We start from the raw sequence: 20,116 nt of genomic DNA on the forward strand, positions 1-20,116 counted from the left end.
GAAGGTGAGCGTCTTTCCAGATAAAAAAAAAAAAAATCTAATATCAGCTGTTCTGGTCTCCACTGCAGCAGGAAGGGCCCGGCAACGTTAAAAAAAAGTTAAATAAGGCTCCCTTTGTGCCGCTCCGGGTTTTGTTGTGTGCCATGCGGCCCGAGCCCATAGATGACCCTTGTTGTTTCTGCGCAGGCCTGGTCGAGGCAGATGCGAAGCAGAACAATGGCTGCGTCTCGGAGAAGCCAGCGGTGACTGACTCCACGGGCGCTGAGGGCCCCCTCCAGCCCTGGAGCCCGGCCAGCACAGCTGACCCTGACGCCGCCACGCCACGCCCCCACCTGGTCCGCCTCTTCTCCCGAGATGCCCCGGGCCGCGAGGACAACACCTTCAAAGAGCGACCCTCGGAGTCGGACGAGCTGCAGACCATCCAGGAGCACAGCGGAGCGGCGTCGGAGTGCGGGTCGGAGAGCCCCGAGCAGGACTTAGAATAGGCTGACTTTTTTTTATTTTTATTTTTTATTTTACCGTTTGGTTGCTCGTTTCCCTTCTACTTTCTTTTTTCCTCGTTTTTTTTCTTCTACCCCAACACTCTTTTGAGCTTTGCTCTCTTATTATAGAGAGTGACGAAAAAAAAAAAGTAGATTCGACTAATACGAATAAACCGCCAACCGCTTCTACAACCATGGCATCTGCGAGCAGCTCCGCGCAGGCCGCCTTCGGGCTGGGCCGGAGAAAGAAGAACCCCGGGCTCCTGGATCAGATAGGAAAGTTCTTTGGAGGGGACAAGAAAAGGAAGGGCAAGGTGAGGAAAGGAGGGAGGGGTCCCAACCTCTCGGGGTTGGGGGGCCTTCTTCTGTGTATGTTGGTTATTTTTGCTGATTTTACTCCCAGAACCACGTTTTTCTTTTCTTTTCTTTTACTTTGGATTGTGTGACACATTCTGTAAGAATTTCTCGCGACATGCTTTTGTTGTGTTGGTTTTACTGTCGGTGAAGCAAAGTGTGGCGTCATCCGGTGCTGACCGGAGCCGGGACAGTGACTTTACCAGAGGGGTTTGCCTTCTTTTACATTCCATGTAGTCGACATGATTTTGTGTCATTTAAAGTTTTTCTTTTACATAAATGGTACTGACACTTGTAGCAATTTTTTTTGTCTTTTGTTAAGTCATGAGGTTTTAAGGTGAAAGTTGAGTATTTGTCAAACAGCTGGCTTTCACTTCAGGTACCTCACTTGTTAATCCTAAATCTTGGGAGTGGAGGCTTGTCGCTGAGACGCGACGCGAGCAGATTACCGTCGGATTATTTCACCGCTTTGCTTTGGGAGGTTTTCTGCTGATGCTGTTTATGTCTCTTTCTCAGCTAGTGCTTACGTTATGCTTGGAACAATGATCAACGAAAAAATATTTATATTGTGTTGAATGCAGGTTAGTTTTTATAGCCCCTTCGTGTTTTTCTCTCTTTTTTTGTGAAATTATATTGAAAGATTATTCTATAAAGTAAGGGGGGAGAAGAGATTAACTTATTTTTCCCAGACAAGCTAATCGTGAGGTCTTTGAGTCTGTGATTATTTCTTAGATGACTAGTAAAATAAAAATGCAAATAATTTTTCTTTAGAGAGTTTATCAAAAAAAAAAAAAAATTGAGATAAAACAGAAAAATGCTATGCTTTGCGGGCTCCTGGCACGGAGCGCCCTGCCAGCCCTGCTTCCAGACATGATGGACTGGTTGGCACAGCAACGGTCTGCGCAGACCTGCTGGCTCCGCCCCCTCTGTGGCCGGGCGCTCAGCAGTGCCCTCTGCAGGTTACAGAAATATTCTCTCTGATCACGCGCCATCTTCTAGGCATGGGCCAGGTTTGAGATTCTCACTGTGGGACCGCATTAAGTCAAATAGAAGTATCTACTTTAAAATATGTTTTTGTCATTATTACAGTAAGAATGAAGAAAATGTTTACATTTTGAGTTTAATTCATGGATTTGAGCAAAAATAAAGCACCAAAACCCACTAAAATTACACTTGTAGAAGTTTTTCAAGGTTATGTTGCAAAATAATATACATTTTATTTTTTAAAAAGTGAAATAAGAGTATAAGAAGTGGATATTTGCTGCTCAGCCTGCTGTCAGCTGATTTAGATATGTCCCTCGTAGCTTGTCGTTTGTAGATTCACTTTGTTCATGACTTTAAAAAAAATCTCCAAACAGTTAAACCCATTACTCCTGCAAGAGAAATGGGTGGGGCTCCTTCGTTTTCTGCCCATAGACCTTGTTTTTTGCTCCCGAAACAGCTGATTTTCTCTTAATTTCTGTAATCGTGACCAAAAACGTAGCCTTCGTTTGTTTTGTTTTTGCTGTTTTCTTCCAACCGGCGGAGCGGCAGCTTGACCGGCCCATGCCTAACTGCTTCCTCATCTGGCGAATCAGAGTGCTGCAGATAAACCAGCTTGAACATATGCATTCCTCCTACGCCTTATGCTAGCTGTGAACCGCCCCGCTGTGTAAGAATCAGGAAATTGCTTTTTTAAGATTTTAAGAGACAGCTGTGGGTCGAGACATTCAGGGGAAAAAAGCTCATCAGTACTGCTGGTGGAAACGTTCTTACTTTTTGCCGTGCTGCTGTTTGTAACGATAAAAGTTTTTCAAATGAACCGATCCACGTCGGCGGCGCTGCGTTCACCAAGGTTTTGCCTTCGAGTTCTTAAATCTTCAGTCACTGACAGGTTCGCCCACTTCTGCTGCCTCTAGCAAACGGAATAAATAGCCACGCTGTCTTCCTGCTGCAAACATTAACTTCTCCAACAAGTTTTAATCAAGGAGACAGGTATTTTCTCTTGTCGAACCACAAACACATCCTTAACCACACACTTTGACATCATAGGCTGCAGTATTAGTGAGGAAAGTTGTGCCAGTGTTTGTCACCAAAATGACAAATCTGCATGTTGATTTTTAGTGATATTTAATTCCTTCCAACCTCCACATGTGGGTACATGGGGTTTCTTCTATCTTTTTTATGTTTTTCGCCACTTTTAGTTATTTTATTAAGAGATATTTCACTCAAGATGAGTGAAGACAGCCAGTCTCAGAACATAAAGCGTCTGCAGGGGCATCTGACGCTAAACGCCAACGAGTTCGAGATCAGTGGGGCGATTTTAAAGCTACTAAAGCAGAAAGAAAAGACTGAAAAATGACTGGATTTTTTTTTTTTTCTTTTGAAAAACCTGATTCACAATTTGTCAACAGGTACAGAGTGAAATCCAGGATTGATTCCTGCGTCCGTCAGGCTGTATTTTAGCTCTCCCGCAGTTCTGTGATGCTGTAATCTAACCCCAGTGTCTTGGATGAGGGAGTTGACGACCCCTCATCATCAGTTTGTTCACCTCAGGTTAAAATGTCTTTGACCCAATCTGTGAGCTGCTTTTTTGTTTAATTTTGTTTTTTGTAACGCTTTCTAAGTCTGCTCTGGGGTCATGTAACTGTCTGTATCCGTGGCGATCGATGACCTGTTCCTGATATAATCTTGTTTTTTCTGTTTGGGTAAAATTGCTTGATTAAAATTCTTTAACAACAACCCCCGGCGCCTGTCTTTGTTTTATTTTTTGCTTTCTTTGTCACTCGCTTGGATGTGTTTTGTCTTCTCTTACCGCAAAGGAACAATAAAAATCATTAACAGATAACAACTTACCAGAAAAAAACCCCTCTCATTTCCATTTGTTGCTGTTGTTTTTCTTTTGGTTTGGAGACAAGTTTTTGTCTCTCTGTGGTTGAGACTTAATGAGTTTAAATATATTCTGTCCCTCGCAGCAAGAAAAAGAAGAAAAAACAGAGTTATCAAAGTGGCTGTAATGGAAAGCAGAGATACTGTTTATCTCCACTCTGATAGAGCTCGGTAATGGGCGATTGCCTCGGCCTGTTTGTGTGAGCCTAAAGACGAAATTGCCAGGAAACGAGAGAAAGCAATTGGAGCTCGTGTGCCAAAAGAAGGGCAAAAGATTCTGGGATACGATTTCCCCCAAAACGTCGGCGACCAGAAATTAAGTTTATACAGAGTTCAAATCAACGTTCAGTCAGTTTCTAGATGCATGCAGTTTGCAAGTCTTTCCATATAAAAAGGCATTTGGTCACTTCAGTATTTCGCACAGATGGAGTGCACCGGGAAATTGTTGCTGCATAATGATAAAGAAAAGGCAAGAATTTCACATCTATTTTTATGCAAATTAAATGCAAACTAAAAAAATACATAAAATGACTCATACTGCTGAATTACTGAATTATTGCCAGCCCTGCTCGGCTTTATCAGTCACACTTGAAAAGAGCAGAAATGTCCAAGTTTCCAACAAAAGTGCTGTTATGGCTGCAGCGTTGGTTTTTCTTTTTCAGTTTCAGCAATACGCCATATAAAAAAATGTAAATCTTTTTTTTTTTTTGAGAGAGAGAGGAACTGTGATTTAATGTAGAGTGAATCAAAAAGAGAAAGTTCTCCATTAATTAACACATGACCTGCTGGCATGACATTCCCCCAGTATGATGCGTATGAGTATGAAATATGACAGCTTTATCTTTCTTGTATCGTTATATTAACACATTTAAGCCATGGGAATGGTATATTGCACGTTTTTTGCAGTTTCGAAACTTTAATTCTTTGGAAACAATGAGAGACGTTTTACTTGAATAACTAATCAGGGTGTAGCAAAACAAATTCAATGAATAGCATGAAAACATTTCCCACCCAATGTCTCAAAAACCTTTTATTTTTAAAGTGATGCATTTTCTTTTGCCTGTTCTGCAGATTTTATTAAAATTATTAAGCTGACGGATGGTACGCAGCAAAATTCTCCCACTCATTTTGGTACAATAACTTAGAACTGCATTCATATTATTATGAGATATTGAAATATTAATTTTTCATGTCTACAACAGTTCTATCTATCATCAGGGTTTAAAGTTATGATTACTTTGCATGTAAAAGTTTGTCAGTCCAGTTCTAGTTTAACTTTATTACTGAACTTTTAAAACACAGATGTATCAGCAAAATTTGTGGATGAATCTTTTTTGTTGGTTTTGTTTTTGCAGCAGATTTCCGTGTGTGTGTGTGTGTGTGTGTGTGTGTGTGGGTTGAACAAAAAGTCTAGCTCAAGTAGAATTTATTCTTCTTTCCTCTGAAACAAAAGGCAGCTGTGACAAATGTTAAACACCGCAGAGTTAGCAGTCAGAGTTGACAAGCCGTATTATTCCTCCAGAGTAAACAGCCACAAGAGAAAAGTTAGGCTGGAAGTGAATAATTTCAGGGTAACACACAAAGTTTTGGAACGTTAGCTAAATCTTACATCCCAACCTAACAGGTATTCAGGAAGTGAAGCTAGCAGAGAGAACTGGTATGAAGCAAAATGTCATCATCTAATCTTTGGATTAAATATTTAAAACAGTCATCCATAATAAAGCAGACTCGTAGTCAGGTGTAGCTGTACCTGTAGCTTCACTTCAGATGCTTGGAGATCATTAAATAAAAATAAAATTGTGGGTGTATAAAGACAGGAAGGTTAGAACTAAATGAGGGTCGAAACCCATTTCATTCCCTTCGCTTAGCATCTGAAGGGAAAAAAGTGGGAAAACATATTCCCAAGCAAAACATTTAAAAAGAGCATTTTGAGCACTATTGGTACTGCATGATATTTATAAAAACTAGTTAAATATATATATATATATATATATATATATAAGAAGAGGTTTCACAGTTACATTACTAGTCATTTTAATGTCAATCTGCAAATTTCTGCCACAAATACAATGCTAAGTTAGCATTGTATAGAAACACTTAGATTCTAAGTAGGTAACCCAGAAAATAAAATTCTTCTGTTTGATCTTTTTGTAAAGAAAACATAAAAGTCTTATAATGGCAGAGTGGGTCCTCAAGTAAATTCTGCTTACGCCCAATAAAACCTTAGATCATCCGAAAAATACCCGTCAACTTGTCCGGCCTTTCAGTTTAGGTGGACGGCCATTTCCTGTTTGGTTTGTGATTAAACCTTCGCCAAAGATTGTACTATTGTAAATACCACGGCGCATCTTGTTGTCACTCTCACACTCTGTTTGCTTCCATCTACCTTTCTGAACGCTCTCGAGGCCAAAACAAACTGTTGTTTTTGCTTCTCAAGGCAGCACGCGGCTATTCACTTCAAAGGTACACAGCTGATTTTCAAACGAGCCGGGCGGCTTTCGGGCGGGGTTCCTCCGAGACTATTTGATGTCTTGTTTCTTTCTTCTCTCCGCTTTCTTAAAAACCAAACGCGGCGGGCACCGTTTTCTCGGAGCTCTTCCTCCCCTCGTCTCCCGTTCCACATCATTTTCTGCGTGTGCGGACCTAGCCAGGCGACGACTCACGCAGAAGAGCACTTATGGAAAAATGGCATCTTCAAGGGATCTCTGTGGAACAGAGCTGGAGTTCGCTCGCTAACGTCAAAGGCAAAGAAATATTTGAAATAGTTCTAATAACGAGGAATGACGGTGTTTTCCCCCCCCCCTCTCCATCTTTCTCTTTTATATTTCCCATCCTCTTAGATCCAAATTCAAAACAGCCATAAAAGGCTGGCCGGGTTTCAGAGTGCTCGTGTCATAATGTGTATAGCAGTGATGGCGGTGAAAGTTCCCCACTTTTTTTCTACTACCTTAAACATCTTTGATGTCAGGCAGCAGTGAGGTAATGGATGGGAATCATAACCCACCCTCAACACACACACACACACACGCGCCCACACACACACAGACTCGCTACAAATAAACTCCCGGTATCCAGGACTTCAGAGGACACTCCATTGATTTTGCTGTGCACTCTCCTTCAGCTCCCACAAAACTAAATCTGGCCTCACCCTCCCCTGGTGTCCAAAAATACCCAGAGATGGAGCAGACTCGCTTTTGTCCGTGAAAATAAAGGCCCGTCCGGATGAAACCTTGTTGGGACAAAATTATGAGAAAACCCACACGCGTGTTCCTTTATGCTCCGGTCGGAAACAGAAATACACGAGATAACAAGAGATGAAAGGTTTCGGTATTAGAAGTATTAAGTGTTACGCCTGATGTTTCTGTAAAGTTTGCATGAGTTAAAAAGTTGTTTTTTCCCCCCTCATAATATATAATTGGTCTCTTTGTTAAGTTAAACCCATCAGCGGTAAGAGAGCGGCTTCCCAACATGTTCACTGGTACCAGTGTGGTTCATTTTTAATAGGTTCTGGCCAAATATTGGACAGTAAGCTGGGTGGAACTCCTCTGTCATTAATCTTACTGACTTCAATGAATTAATGGAAATAAATTCTATTCAGAGCCACCGCGGCCGCCAGCTTTCAGCATTATCAGCGCATTAAAAGTAATTGTTTGTTTTACATCCCTCGGTCGTGAACGAGACGAATGGAAAGTACATGTCAGAGTAAATTTCCACATTAACAGAGCAGCTTTCTGTGTGGCCCATCTAGTAGCCTGTAGGTTTATTTCATATTTATTTCTTTATTTATTTCAGTTTTTTTGAAAAACAAGAAAACAAGTGATCAGTAGGACAAGAGGAAACGTTCATAGAAAAATAATCAGCTTACCACTACTTTTCTGTTTGAAAACGGGTAGGAAGACGTGAACACTTATTTAATCCTACTCCTTATCTCAATTTAATGAAATATATCACATAGCGACTCAAGAATGATTAGAAATGTGTAATTATGGGTATTCATATGCCTGTTCAATATACAACGCTAACGAACAGGTTAAAGGTCAACGCCCACTTAATCACTTGACGCAAACCTGTGACTATGTTGATCCCTTTTACATAAAAATTGGTCAGATCATGTGTTTTGTGGGGATTTTGTTGTTTTTCATAATAATTCCCACCTTTCTTTTTAAACTAGATAGAGCGGTCTGCATCCCTTGGGCGTTTACCCAATGAAATTACATTTTCTTAATAGCCAACCGTTGCAATTTGATTTCAACTTTCATTTATTTTCACTTCCTAATGTTAAATTCACTTCCTCGTTCGCTTTCCTTCAATATCTTTTGTTTTCCACCACTTTTCTTCCCTAACACAGACTGTATGGAATTGGGGGGAAAAAAAATAAAAACAAAAAGACGTTGACGACTCTAATATGGAAGTGTTCAACTCCCAGAGGTTGGTCATAAATTCAGCAGCAGTATCTCTTGATCGTGAGAGACTTTCTCGCCATAACAAGATTGATGTCTCAACAAAACCCAAATAAAACGATGTCGCTTAAACGGGAAAGGCCGTAACAGTGAAACGCCAACGCCTCACGGGGACGTTTGAGTCCCGTCCAGAAGAAAGACAGAGAGAAGACTGAGTCAGTGGAAGATCCGTTATGCCTTTTTAAGAATTCATAATCGGTTTGAGAAACATATTTTCATATTTTGCTGTAAGAAGGAAGATTGTCATTCCCACACTTAAACAATTCTTTACTGACCGTTCATAAAACGAATGTAAAATTCTCAGAATGAGTATTGCAGCAGGTTCTTGACATTTCCACACACACAGAGAAATGTTGTGTAAAGTGAAGGCTGAAGTTAAACTGTTTGCCTTCTTGAGGCAAAAAGAAGGCAAACATATTGGAGGAAAAACATATTGTGTCATAAATGTTTTCATATTTAGAGCATTGAGGAAGCAAGGGTGTGAAAGTATAATTTCAAAAAGAAAAGTAAAGCTTCAAAACATTTTTTTGTTTGAGTTTTGATGTCCAGATTCAGAGCTTCTTACAGTCCTTAAAATTGATATCAGTTTGCTGACTTGGTGAAAGTAGACGGATGAAGATCTTGATCATTACAACCTGAATCTGACTGCCTTGCGTTATAATGAGCATCAAAATGTAAATATATATGACTGCATTGCTTGATCTTGTGTTTCTTTCAATTGAGTTTAAACAGAGAAGACATTCAGGACCATTCTTAGACTGACATGACTTTCCAGATATAAAGGAGTCTCAAAGCCGTCTAAAGACGTACAAACCGAAGAGTTCCACATTTAACAGAAGAAAACATGAACACTTTATTGTGGAAGTTCTTCATTTTTAAGTGACCTTTGCACCTGTTGGACCACCTGTTGACCTTTGCAACCAGGAAGGGAACGGATGATAGTTTAGTCCACCGTTCTGTACCTTCCTCACTTCATATCAAGCAGTTTATTAATCTTTACAATTTTCTTTCTAACCAATTCAGGGATTCCTGGTATGTAACCCTGTACACACATCTGTCGTGCACTTTATATTCAGCTACAGGACAAGCTACAAATGCAACAGAAGCAACATTCTCTTGTTGTATTTCATGTATTCTCGAGTTTTTAGGTATAAGATTTGCCCGTTGCATTTGTATCCATGTGTGCCAAATTATGTCTCTGCTCACCATGCTTGCTTTGAGTTGTTGCCGTGGTCATTGGCAAACAAATGATGCGTGTGGGTTGCCTGGCACACGCGGGTGCTCCTGAATCGAAATCGGCGCCTGTGCCTTTAGCACAGCCAACATGTCACCCCAGACGTGTTCAAGGCCGCTCCTCTGCTTTTCTCCGCAGGGTTCTTTCCGAGGTGCTCTCTCTCCAGCCCCTCAGAAAGCGTCTGCCACCTCGCCACGCAAACGCGGAGCCGAGAACGCCGTGGTCCACTTCTTCCGCACGATCGTGAGTAGCAAGCTAAACCTCTGAGCAACCCTCAGAGACTCTCGGGTTACAGTTACCCGACCACGCCTTGCCTCTGCTGGTTGTCTTTGTCTTCTTTGCCTCCCACCAACTCAAAACCTTCTTTTCTTTACTGTCTGCTCTTAACTATTCCTCAGGTGTCCCCTGCCCCTCCTAAATCTAGGGTGAGTCTGCTTTACTTTTAATTACACTACAAGTTATCACATAGAAATAAAAAGAAACAAAGTCTGGTATTTTCCTAGTAGGTAAGTTATACAGTGCTTTGCAAAAGTATTGATGTTCCCACATTACGACCACACAGCTCAAAGTATTTTAGACGGACCGGTACAAGAAAAATGACGAGGCTTTCACATCTCTTCCACAAATAAAAAACGGATAACCACAGCGTCCATTTGCATTCAAGACCTGCTAGACCCGACTTATGTCGAGCAGTAAAAACCCATCTGCTGTCAGATTGGACAGGGACCATCTGGGAACAGAAAATATCAAATCTGGCCACAGATTTACCTCTGAACATTGACTGATGTCAAACTAAATGGGACATAATTCTAAAATGGTTTAGGGTTATTACCCTCATGGGAGGTGGATCCGTTTCACAGACTCAGGTTTTCTTATGGTTCTGCCGTGTATTCAGCTCTCTCTATTGAGCCACATGTCTCTACAGCTCCTCCAGAGTATCCACAGGCCTCTTGTCTAGTTCTGGGTTGTAAAATGCCCAGTTACATTTTGGTGGTCGGCCATGTTTGGGTGGTGCCATACCTTTTCTTTATTAGGATGTTTGATTAAACATCAAACTTATAATAGGTTGCTGGCTCTCTCTCTCTCTCTCAAGCTGTGATTGCCACCATGTAAAACCTCCCAGATGTCTTCATATTGCTATTTGTTTTGGAACAAACTTCTAAAACTTTCACAGTTCGACTGGATTTACCTCCAGTTGGTTGTACTGGATTTGACTGGGAGGTGTAGGAACAAAAGAAGGCTTGACCCCCATTCACTTGCATGACTTTGTGTTGGCCTTTTACAAAAATGCATTTGAAGCTTTTGATTGTAATGTGAAAAAAGTGGAGCGAAGGTTTTACGATGGCACTGACTGCACATCATTTTATTTTATTTTTTTTAATGGTTCAATCTAAAGTTTGACCTTGAATTCTGCCTTTTTTCACCAGGAAGGAACAGAGACAAAACATTTAGAGTTTATCTCAGCATCCATCACATATTTGTAATCAAAATCAGTTTAAAAGACCTTGCGAGAAAATTTTATTATTATTATTATTATTACATAACCATCCATACAAACCCTTCCAAATGTGAGCTGATGCACCACGTGTCGATGTGAACACCTGCATTGTTTTTTTTTCCTCCTGCTCCTCCATGTCCCACCTGAACTCTCCCTCTGCCTCCCTTCCTTCCTCAACCACTCAACTCCTCTCCTCTCCATCCCACCTTTGCACCAAAACACACTGTTTCTGTATTTTCCCTTCCTCCCTTCTGTCTCTTCTTTCTCCGCACTCCCAGTGGAGGGGACTAGCTGCCAAGATGGGCCTGGTAGGTGGTTTGAAAATGGCCGAAAGATCAGACAGAATTTTTTTTTTTGCCTTTAAATAAAAGACTCATTCCTTCAACATCAAATCACCTCATCTCCTTAATTAACCGTTCGAGCACGACGCCAGTGTCTGCTCTTACATTGTCCTTCCATTCGCCACTAAGTCTTCCTAATCTTCCCATGCATCACAGATAAAAACCTTAATCCCAGACTTTGGTGAAACTATATCACTGTCATCCTGCGACTGGTGCAGTCTCACGTTTCCACATTACGACTCTGATGATAATACCAGCGTTACTCGCTTCTTCATGGTACTTATGTCATTCTAAAGGTTCCTCTGTTGTGGCCTCCACCTGCAGCATCACGTCTTTTAACACCGTTGTGATTGTGAATGTGGCCCCAGGCTGATAGCTACGAAGAACGGAGACGTTGCTAAGGGACTGTCCAAAACTTATTGGCACTCGTTACCTGGTTATTTTACGTCCTAATAATAGTATCAATACATAAATATATTAACGGATTTTCATTTTTTATGTAAAGTTACATTTCGCTTGCACTGCCTCATCGAACATTTTTTGGACAGTCTCGCTCGTCTGACGCAGAATTACTCAGAAATCGGCAACAATCATTATTTTTTGCCTACTGGAAGGTTATGTTTGCCATCTTTAGAGGAAAAGTTTTCTTTATTTGTCACATTTGAATTGGTTTTAACCCTCTGTTACCCCTGTGTCATTGAAAGGGAAAATCAATGAATCAGCTAAAAAAACTGATCCTCTTATAAATATCTTTATTTTTCAAAAGAATGGCTGTATCGCAAGAACAAGATCTGATATGTTGAAAGAAAACATGTCTCCACTTTGTCCTTCCACTAAACTTTCCATTATTATAGTTGGATACGGCTCTCTATGAACCATCTGCTTCTTTGTGGCTTACCCGCCTTGTGTCGGGTTTCACTGGCTATTTGCTGGAAAACTCAAGTTTGGTTTATTAACAACATTTCTGGATTAATATATATAAATATATATTGATCTTACATGATATAAAAATTTTCCAAGAGATCAAATTTGGGGGTTTTCATTAGACATAATCCATAAACCTTTTGACTAAGTCACTCCAGGTGCAATTATTCCACGAGTTTGACTTTTTGATTGAAATTAATGAAATAAATGAGATTTTTGACAATAATCAGATTTTTCAAGATGCACTCATGCTCTTATTGACAATAAAAAGTGATTCATTGAGTGCACAGATGGCTTTGCATAAATTAGAACACCTAAAAAATAAATAGATTAAAAAAAATGGAATTACAGAAAGTTGAATTTCGTGAGAACAGGTTCTGATAGCCATTGTCATCTTTCCTGGACACAAAAGTTCTCAGTTAATTACGTCACCCTGAGTCTTTTACACTTTGTTGCTCCTTTGCAGCCTCCGGACTCATGCATAATTCAAACACCAGAAATGTTAAAAGGGGGTTGCGGTGCAATCATTCCGTAAAATCGGGGCGCAGTTGGATTTCACCCTAATCAATAACCGGAGTGGCTGGAGAACACACGAATCCGTCACTCTTCAGAATATTCTAGTGAAGGATCAGTCGTTTCTGCCTTCTAGCTGCTTCCTGATTAACACTGAAACTCTGGGTTGAATTATGAATCAATCCACGGCTCTCTTTAAAAAAAAAAAAAAAAAAAGGTCAGCCACACCTCAGTCCCTTAACAATGTGTGAAATACTATGTTTATTATTATTATTATTATTATTATTATTATTAATAAACACACTTGAATTCCTGTTCTTTTCCACCTGCCAGGGCCAACAGAAGTCAAGCAAGAAGGCCAGCGCTGGGGACGGCAAAGGCACCCTGACTAGGATCTTCAAAATGGTAAGAAGAAGAAGAGAAATATTTTTGTTATTTTCTCCTGTTTTTTTTTTTTTTGTTTGTTTGATTTTGTACTGCTTAGTATATAAAAGTTATGATTTCCTTTCATTGCTTTTCTTTTCCTGATTATGAAAGAGTCAAGAGTACATACTGTATTTCTCCCCTAATGATGCTCCTGCCTCTGTCTTTCCATTTTCGTTTTCTGCCTCAGTGATGATATCAGCAGCAAAGTGAGTAAATACCGTGTGATGGAGGGGCTCCTCGCGCTTAACTCGCTGCGCATTTGTTCAACATTGATTCGCTTGGAAAACATCATAATGTCATCGCCACAGCAACCAGAAGCATAATAATGAGAGGCTTTTAGACACGCGACTGATCGCTGGGCATCTTTCAAGCTTTATGGCGTCACTGATATAATCGCGCTGAACGATGTGAGTTGCCAGTTCTGGTGAGGAGGATCCAGGCTGGCTGCAGCTCACAAACACACAGCTGCTTCACTGCGAAGGTGCAGCTTATGCATTGTTGATGTGTGTGCATGATCTAGTACTGATATGCACGGGTACACATTGTTTTTTTACAATAGCTGCTAGGATGCTCGACGTATTTTATCGTTTCACTTTTCTTACATGTAAGTTTTGGCTTTGGGTTAGCAAAAACACAAAGGGGAAAGTTTTGAAAACGAACCTTTCGGACATTTCTGTCCAGTTTTTGTCTTCCAAGTCTTGAGTGGAGTATTTTTAGAAGCACCAGAAGCAATTTCAAACAATGTGCGTGGAAAAAACTGTGTGAAAGAGTAGTTTCAGTGAAAATAAGAACCTGAAATGTGAGCCGTTAGCGTGGCTAGCATTTCAAACATTGTGTTATTGAGATGGCTAACATTTTGTTATGGAAAGAAAGGTAACCACTTTCATAATTTTATTTGAGCTCCATTGGAAAAGGAAAACTAAAACAATTATTCTATTTTTTTTTTTCCAGTCGGTTGTCAAGGCAATGGCAAATATATTCAAATCTGTTAATAAGTATCAACATGGCTAATTAAGCACACAAAACAAAATAAATACAAACTTTGCTTTTTTCCACTGAAAACTTTGATCTGATGCTCAACGATTTCCGTTGTTAACACAAAGCATCTAAAAGCTTAAAAGGTACTTTATCAAAAAAAAAAAAACAACAAACAAACAAAAAAGCCATTTGCTGTTAATTGCTCTATATCAACACAAGAGTGTAAAGCTAGCTGGCAACAGTTAGCTTAACATAAAGGTTTGGGTAGATCCTGGACAAGTCAGCCAATAATCACAGCCAAACCATGAAATATGTTTATTTGTCAAATAGAGAGAGGAGGTTTTATGTTGTTTTTTTTAAACGTGCCTTTACGTTTTACATTTCACCAGAGTAAAAAGTGGACAGGTCCAAAAGACACTTTGCACAGGTGGACGATTTAAAGTCTGGAATGACGTACTGATGCAAACCGGGAAAGCGTACGCTTGAGCTCCGGAGTCTTCCAACATTCAAACAATTTCTCATATCATTACCATTTGCGTCATTCTGTCGAGTTTATGAGCGCCTGTTTCTCTACGCCTTATAAGCTCCTTATAAGCTTTAAAGCCCCACTGACTCCGTCGGTATAGCAAATCATCGGCGGATGGAGAAATCCAAATTTCCCAAAGGCTCCATCTTTATAGCAGAGGCTAAACTCTGAGCATCTGAGCCGAAACGTATGAAATCAATCTGGAAGATGAAAGATGACAGGGATGACTTTTTTTTGTCTTCTAAATCTCTCCAGTTCGGCTAATTGGTGTGGACTCTGAGGCGTTTGAGTCATTTATTCCTTTTCTGCCACATAATGCTAAACATAAATCAGAATGCAGCCCACTCCAGTCCTGACTTTTGCTTCACACTCAATTGCTATTCATTGACGCTTTTCGGCGGCAGGTTTAACTCCAAAGCGCTGCAGCTTTTCAATTTCCTCCCCCCCCCCTTCAGGACAGATAATGGAGTCCAGATGAAATGACTAAAACGAAAGCTGCGTCTTCAGCCTTCGGTCCAGTGCGAGAAGTTAGCGAGCGTCCCACGATGTGGGTCGAGTTCTTAAGAAATCAGTAAAGATTTGTCTCATTTGTTCAATCTTTCTGCCTTGCATCTTGCTGTTGCTTTCGAGTCTTGGGATTGAGGAAAAAAAACGAAATGAAATAAATTCAACTTTGAAGGACACCAACAGGGAAGCAGAGAAGTTTTCATTGACTGAAAACGATCGACAAAACAGAATTTTTATAAAACAACACGCATTGGTCCAGTTCAAGCATACGCTATCACTCTTTCTGTTAGTTTTCTCCTCATCGGTTTATAGTAATTGAATTAATAATCTTTTCATGAAGGTTGCTCAGGTAGACATCACTTTTCAGTCTTCAGAAAATTCCCTGGGTCTTCCTCATAATTAGGAAAAACTTCTTAGTAATTTTAAATAGGAAAAAAAAACAGCTTCAATATAACAGTGCCTCTGTTTTAATTCAGTTTTCTTAATTAAAAAATAATAAGCGATAACTTTGTTCATCTTTTAGCTTTTGTGTTTTCAGTACAGCACTCTAGTCTACTTTTTCCTATTTATTTTAGGGCGCACACCTTTAAACCTTTCCTATGTAACGAAGTACCGAAAGCTGAATTCGAGCTTTATTTTCTAATTCCAGATAATGTTACTAAACCAAAATGTCTCATCCATAGGCAAACGGCTCCAGACGTCTTTCTCGCAGTCTAAACAACTCCGCTAATCCAATTAATAAATTCATTCTGTCTCTTTGTTTTTGGAATATAACCACGACAGATAATAACCTCTCTCTGCGGACATCTGGCCTGACAAAAGGGGTTTGATTTGTGGCCCCAAATAATGCAGGCGCGCTCATTTTGGACCGCTCGCCTTCGACGGGGGGCTTTTGTTTGCAGTCCACAGAAGGATGGGGTCAAATATTGAAATGTAACTGGCAGTGGTTTCTGCATCAGCTCGAGTAATAGTTGCTGCATTGTTTTCCTTGAACGGCAAGCAGTTTTTTTTTAGGTTTTCATTGAATATTGAATAATATATATATACAAAAAAGTTTCAGTATGATTAACCTCAGTCATATGCAGCAGCTATTCCAACGCAGCAGCTTAATCATGAAACACGATGCAAGATCCTCCTCAGCTCCAGAGTTTTATTCCCTCGGGGGAGTTTAAATTTAAAACTTTTTGGCTGAGTAATGGAACAGTTATCCTTGAATCCTTTAAATGATTTTTTTTTTTTATTGAGCATGCAGTGTTGCCGTGACTTGGCTACGTCTTACTTAAAAAGAGAAACTTTATCTCGAGGCTTTGAGAAGTAAAGCTCTGATATGTATCACGCTCTCTGGGAGATCTTTAGCAGCTTAAAAGTCAATCAAACAAACTGCAGTCCGTGGTTTAGATACTACGCCTTTTTATCTTTCCCAGTTGCACAATATATAGGTTTTTTTTTTCTTTTAAAAAGTAGTCTATGTGGTTGAAAGTTTCTGAAAGCTGAAAAACGTCCAGCTAGCTGTTCCTGTTTTTAAGTTGGAAACAAAGCTATTTGCATACACCCTCTGACATTCAATCAGAAGAAAACAACTTCTTAATTTAGATGAATTGAGATAATTAAAATTATTCCCATTTCCTACATGACAGAAAAATAACGAATTAAAAAGTGGTTTAGAGGGCGGGGGGGCCTGAAACGAGCAGAACGAGGGGCTGGTGCACTTCCCAAAATAGATTGCATCAGGAGGAAGCAATATTATGCAGAACACTTTTGGATTGGCTGAGGCTTCCAGATGTGCAACCACTCAAAGCATGCCGCCATATTTGTTACAAAGTGGCTAAAGGACAACAAAGCCGATGTGTAAGTGCAGAAAATCAAAAAAAATAATAATAAAAATTTACAGCAAACTAATGCAAGCTGGAAGGAGGAAATCTAAAAACATTTGACTCAGAAACAAGAAAAGACAAAATAATTGGGTAATCCTGTCTTGGAACAACAACAAACCTGCTCGATTTAATGTCAGTCAGTAAAGTTACGGTTTAACACGCAGCATATGTAAATATCTGGTTTCTGCTCCGGCCGCGCTGTGATCCCATAATCTCATTTAGGTGGAGAGCAGATAACCGCCGAAAAGACGAGAGCAACTCAACGACATCTGAGCACGGCTCTCAGGCTTGATGAGCGAACTGATGAACCGGAGAGAAACGCGTTCTTCGGGAAGCAATTATAGACTCAGCTTTTTTTTCTGGTTGTTTTTTCTTCTTCTTTTGTTGGGGGGAATTACTCTAAACAACAATCCCCATCAGCAGGAATCATTTGCTCGCAATAACAATCACCTGCATTTCTTTTCACATGCCATGGCAGACCTTTCTAGAAACTGACCACAGAGCTGGACAAAATGGAGCACACCACTAACATCAGATTGGAGGTCTTCTCCTGCTCATGTGTACTGACCTCTGTGTTGTTTGTTTCACAGGGTAGCAGGAGTGCCTCCCCAGCCAAACGCTGAAGTCCCCTCCCGCCCCCGAAAAAAAAAACGCCTTCCAACACCAAGAGGGTCGATGTTTGAGAGCACATCATGGGGGGTGCAAACCAAAAAAAGGAGAAACGGAGGAAGTCTCGTCATGCCCTCAAACTGAGCTGCCTTTTTTTAACACCCTAATGTTTGCTATTACCCCTCTTTTCCCTCCTGCCCCCCAAAAACAAACGCTCATTCGGCTGATCAGACAGCAACACAATCTCTTCTTCGCCCTTCTCGTCCTCCCAGCCGCCAAGCGTCGTGCAAAGTGTGTGCCAGTGTGAAATATCTGAGATCCTGAAGCCGCTCAACGTGTGACCAGCCTGAATGATCTTCCTTCTTCCTGTGTGTACGGGTTACGTTTTTTTTGTTTTTTTTTTGTCTCGTCTTTGTTGGGTTTCTAACAGAAAGGTGGCCTTGACCCCCGAAGCTGAGGGTCACGCAGGCCGGTGCAAGTACCGCTGACTTGACCGTTAATGCCGCTTGCTGATTGGTTGATTAGTACCAGGTCGCTTCTGGATTAGAAGTAATAATAATAATAATAATAATAATAATATTTTTTTTCTTCTTAAAAAAAAGGAGTCGTTTTCTGTCTCGTCTTTCTGTCCGTGTCATTACCTCAAACATTTCCTCTAAGCATCGCGTTGTGAACAGTTTAATAGCTTTTATTATTATTATCCTTATTTTACTAGCGTCGTCTTTTCACGTGCTTCCTTCCCTCACCCCCTCGCGTGAAGCGTCCTGTTATGAATGTAATGTTTTTAACTTTTAAGCTAGCTGGTGGTTTTTGCGCGGGGAAAAAGTGAGACGTACATTTCCTCTTTAGTTCACTAACATTTGACGTTTTCCTCCCACGTCTGTAACCGCGTCACTTGATAGTGAAGTTTGAACGCTAATGTCGGAGACGTGCTCACTGCTTCCGTGTCGTCTGCTGCTGGCCGTGTTTCTGTCGCACACTTAGAGCTAAATTCAGTTCCCGAAATGTGCCTTTTCCTCCCGACTGCCCCCCAAAAAACAACAATTAGCTGTGTTTCCTTTTGGTGAGTGAATAAAGAAAGACAGCAACACACAGTTTTCACAAAGGTGCTCTGTGATTAACTCTGTAATGACACAATATAAAGTGTTTTCCTTACGAATGTGTTGAGTTTTGTGTTAAAAAACAAAGACCAATGATTTTTTTTTTTAAAAATGCTCCATCTCTGTTGTTTTTTTCCCTTTTCTTTTGCTGAATGGATCCCACGAATGAATGTAAACAGCTCCCCTTATTACTGTACGTGTAATAAAAACATGACTGGCCTGTTAACTGAACATAAAAATAAAAAATTAAAAACGCATAAACCAACCCCACCATCTGTATTTTCAGAGTTTTTCTTCTTTTTTTTTTTTTTCTTTCTCCCAACATGACTGGCAGAAAACGCCGGAGCTTTGAAATAAAGACGAAAAGCGGAAATAGCGAGCGACCGGAAGTGACGTTACTGGGTCGGGTCAAAGGTACGACATATTTCCTTTCGTGGAGCCAGAGTGCGTGACTCGCGCCGAGCTTCCTCAGCTGTAGTGGATGGAGAGGAGCGCTCGCTATTCTGGCTAAAGAATAATCAGAGGACATGCATTTTCATGTGTTGTACAAAGGCTCCCAGTGGAAGCGGCTGCCGAAACTGAAGTCCCTTTCATTTCAGATCTGCTGTCAAAAACATCACCCACTCCAGTTCAAATGAATCACAGAATACGTCTCGACGAGAGTTTAGTTCTCTTGACACCACTTTGTTATAAATGTAAATTCTGTTGCGACACCTCCAGGCGCTGCAACCATCTTCTGATGTCTAAGTTTATTTCTCATTTTGTACTATTCATTTCTTTATCTTGGTATATTACGTATATATACATAACCTGCATCTTAACTTGAGTCGAGCAAATCTCAATCTCGTTGTAATCTGTTGATGACAATGACAAATAAATCTTATCTTAGTTTTCTAGGCTCTAGACGATTCAGTCTAAATCATCTTAAGTATTACACAGAGGTCCAAAAAAGGAGTTTTTATCTTGGTTTCATAAATAAACGCCGTAATATTCAACCACACTGAAATAGCTTAAAACCACAAATGCATTTTGATGGGATTTTATGTAGTACTGAAGTGACACAGAATTAAAATGAATAAAAAAATAATAAAAGATTTGAAAAGTGTGGCGTGCATTTGCCTTCAGTCCCCCACATATGAACCAGTTCCCTTCGGACGATGTCAACTTGCTGGTTAAATAGAACCAAATAGTTTCCTGGATGCTAAGAAGAGCTGCAGACAGAGCCAGAGATGAAGCCGTAGAGAAGCAAGCTTTAAAATGGTCAAAGAGCAATGGTCAGTCCATGATCTGAAAGTGGAAACGGTCTTGCACTTCAAACCAAGCCGCACATTTCAGTCCACCGACAGGGTCGGGTAGGAAGAGCATTAATCAGAGACGCAGTCAGGAGATCCATTGTACCTCTGGAGCTGCGAAGATCCATCG

At 40.4% G+C, this 20,116-nt stretch overlaps 2 protein-coding genes across 7 annotated transcripts in view; both read left to right on the forward strand.

Moving 5' to 3' along the window:
* The window catches only part of LOC114144876 (myelin basic protein), a 73,240-nt gene extending 72,609 nt beyond the window's left edge, over window positions 1-631 (forward strand). For both annotated transcript variants that reach the window (XM_028018101.1, XM_028018102.1), the window contains exon 4: window positions 187-631. In XM_028018101.1, the coding sequence (XP_027873902.1) occupies window positions 187-485 (299 nt within the window). In that variant the 3' untranslated portion in view covers window positions 486-631. The remainder of the gene's footprint in view (window positions 1-186) is intronic.
* Window positions 430-18,798, forward strand: mbpb (myelin basic protein b). 5 transcript variants are annotated; one of them, XM_028018104.1, is made up of 7 exons: window positions 430-796; window positions 9,537-9,641; window positions 9,797-9,823; window positions 11,175-11,204; window positions 13,008-13,079; window positions 13,288-13,306; window positions 17,576-18,798. In XM_028018104.1, the coding sequence occupies exons 1-6, from the start codon at window positions 677-679 to the stop codon at window positions 13,288-13,290; spliced, it is 357 nt and encodes a 118-aa protein (XP_027873905.1). In that variant the 5' UTR covers window positions 430-676; the 3' UTR covers window positions 13,291-13,306; window positions 17,576-18,798. The 5 variants fall into 5 exon arrangements, with proteins under 5 accessions (XP_027873905.1, XP_027873904.1, XP_027873908.1 ...); XM_028018103.1 differs by lacking the exon at window positions 13,288-13,306; XM_028018107.1 differs by lacking the exon at window positions 11,175-11,204.
* Window positions 18,799-20,116: the final 1,318 nt, after the last annotated feature.

Source organism: Xiphophorus couchianus, chromosome 5 (assembly GCF_001444195.1).
Source record: "Xiphophorus couchianus chromosome 5, X_couchianus-1.0, whole genome shotgun sequence".
Taxonomy (NCBI): domain Eukaryota; kingdom Metazoa; phylum Chordata; class Actinopteri; order Cyprinodontiformes; family Poeciliidae; genus Xiphophorus; species Xiphophorus couchianus.

What these genes read in the sequence shown, in the direction of transcription:
- mbpb (XM_028018103.1), top strand. Translation starts at nt 677, where the DNA reads ATGGCATCTGCGAGCAGCTCCGCGCAGGCCGCCTTCGGGCTGGGCCGG. An exon ending in TCCACTTCTTCCGCACGATC is followed by an intron (nt 9,642 to 9,796) that starts GTGAGTAGCAAG and finishes ACTATTCCTCAG; the next exon opens with GTGTCCCCTGCCCCTCCTAA. An exon ending in CTGCCCCTCCTAAATCTAGG is followed by an intron (nt 9,824 to 11,174) that starts GTGAGTCTGCTT and finishes CCGCACTCCCAG; the next exon opens with TGGAGGGGACTAGCTGCCAA.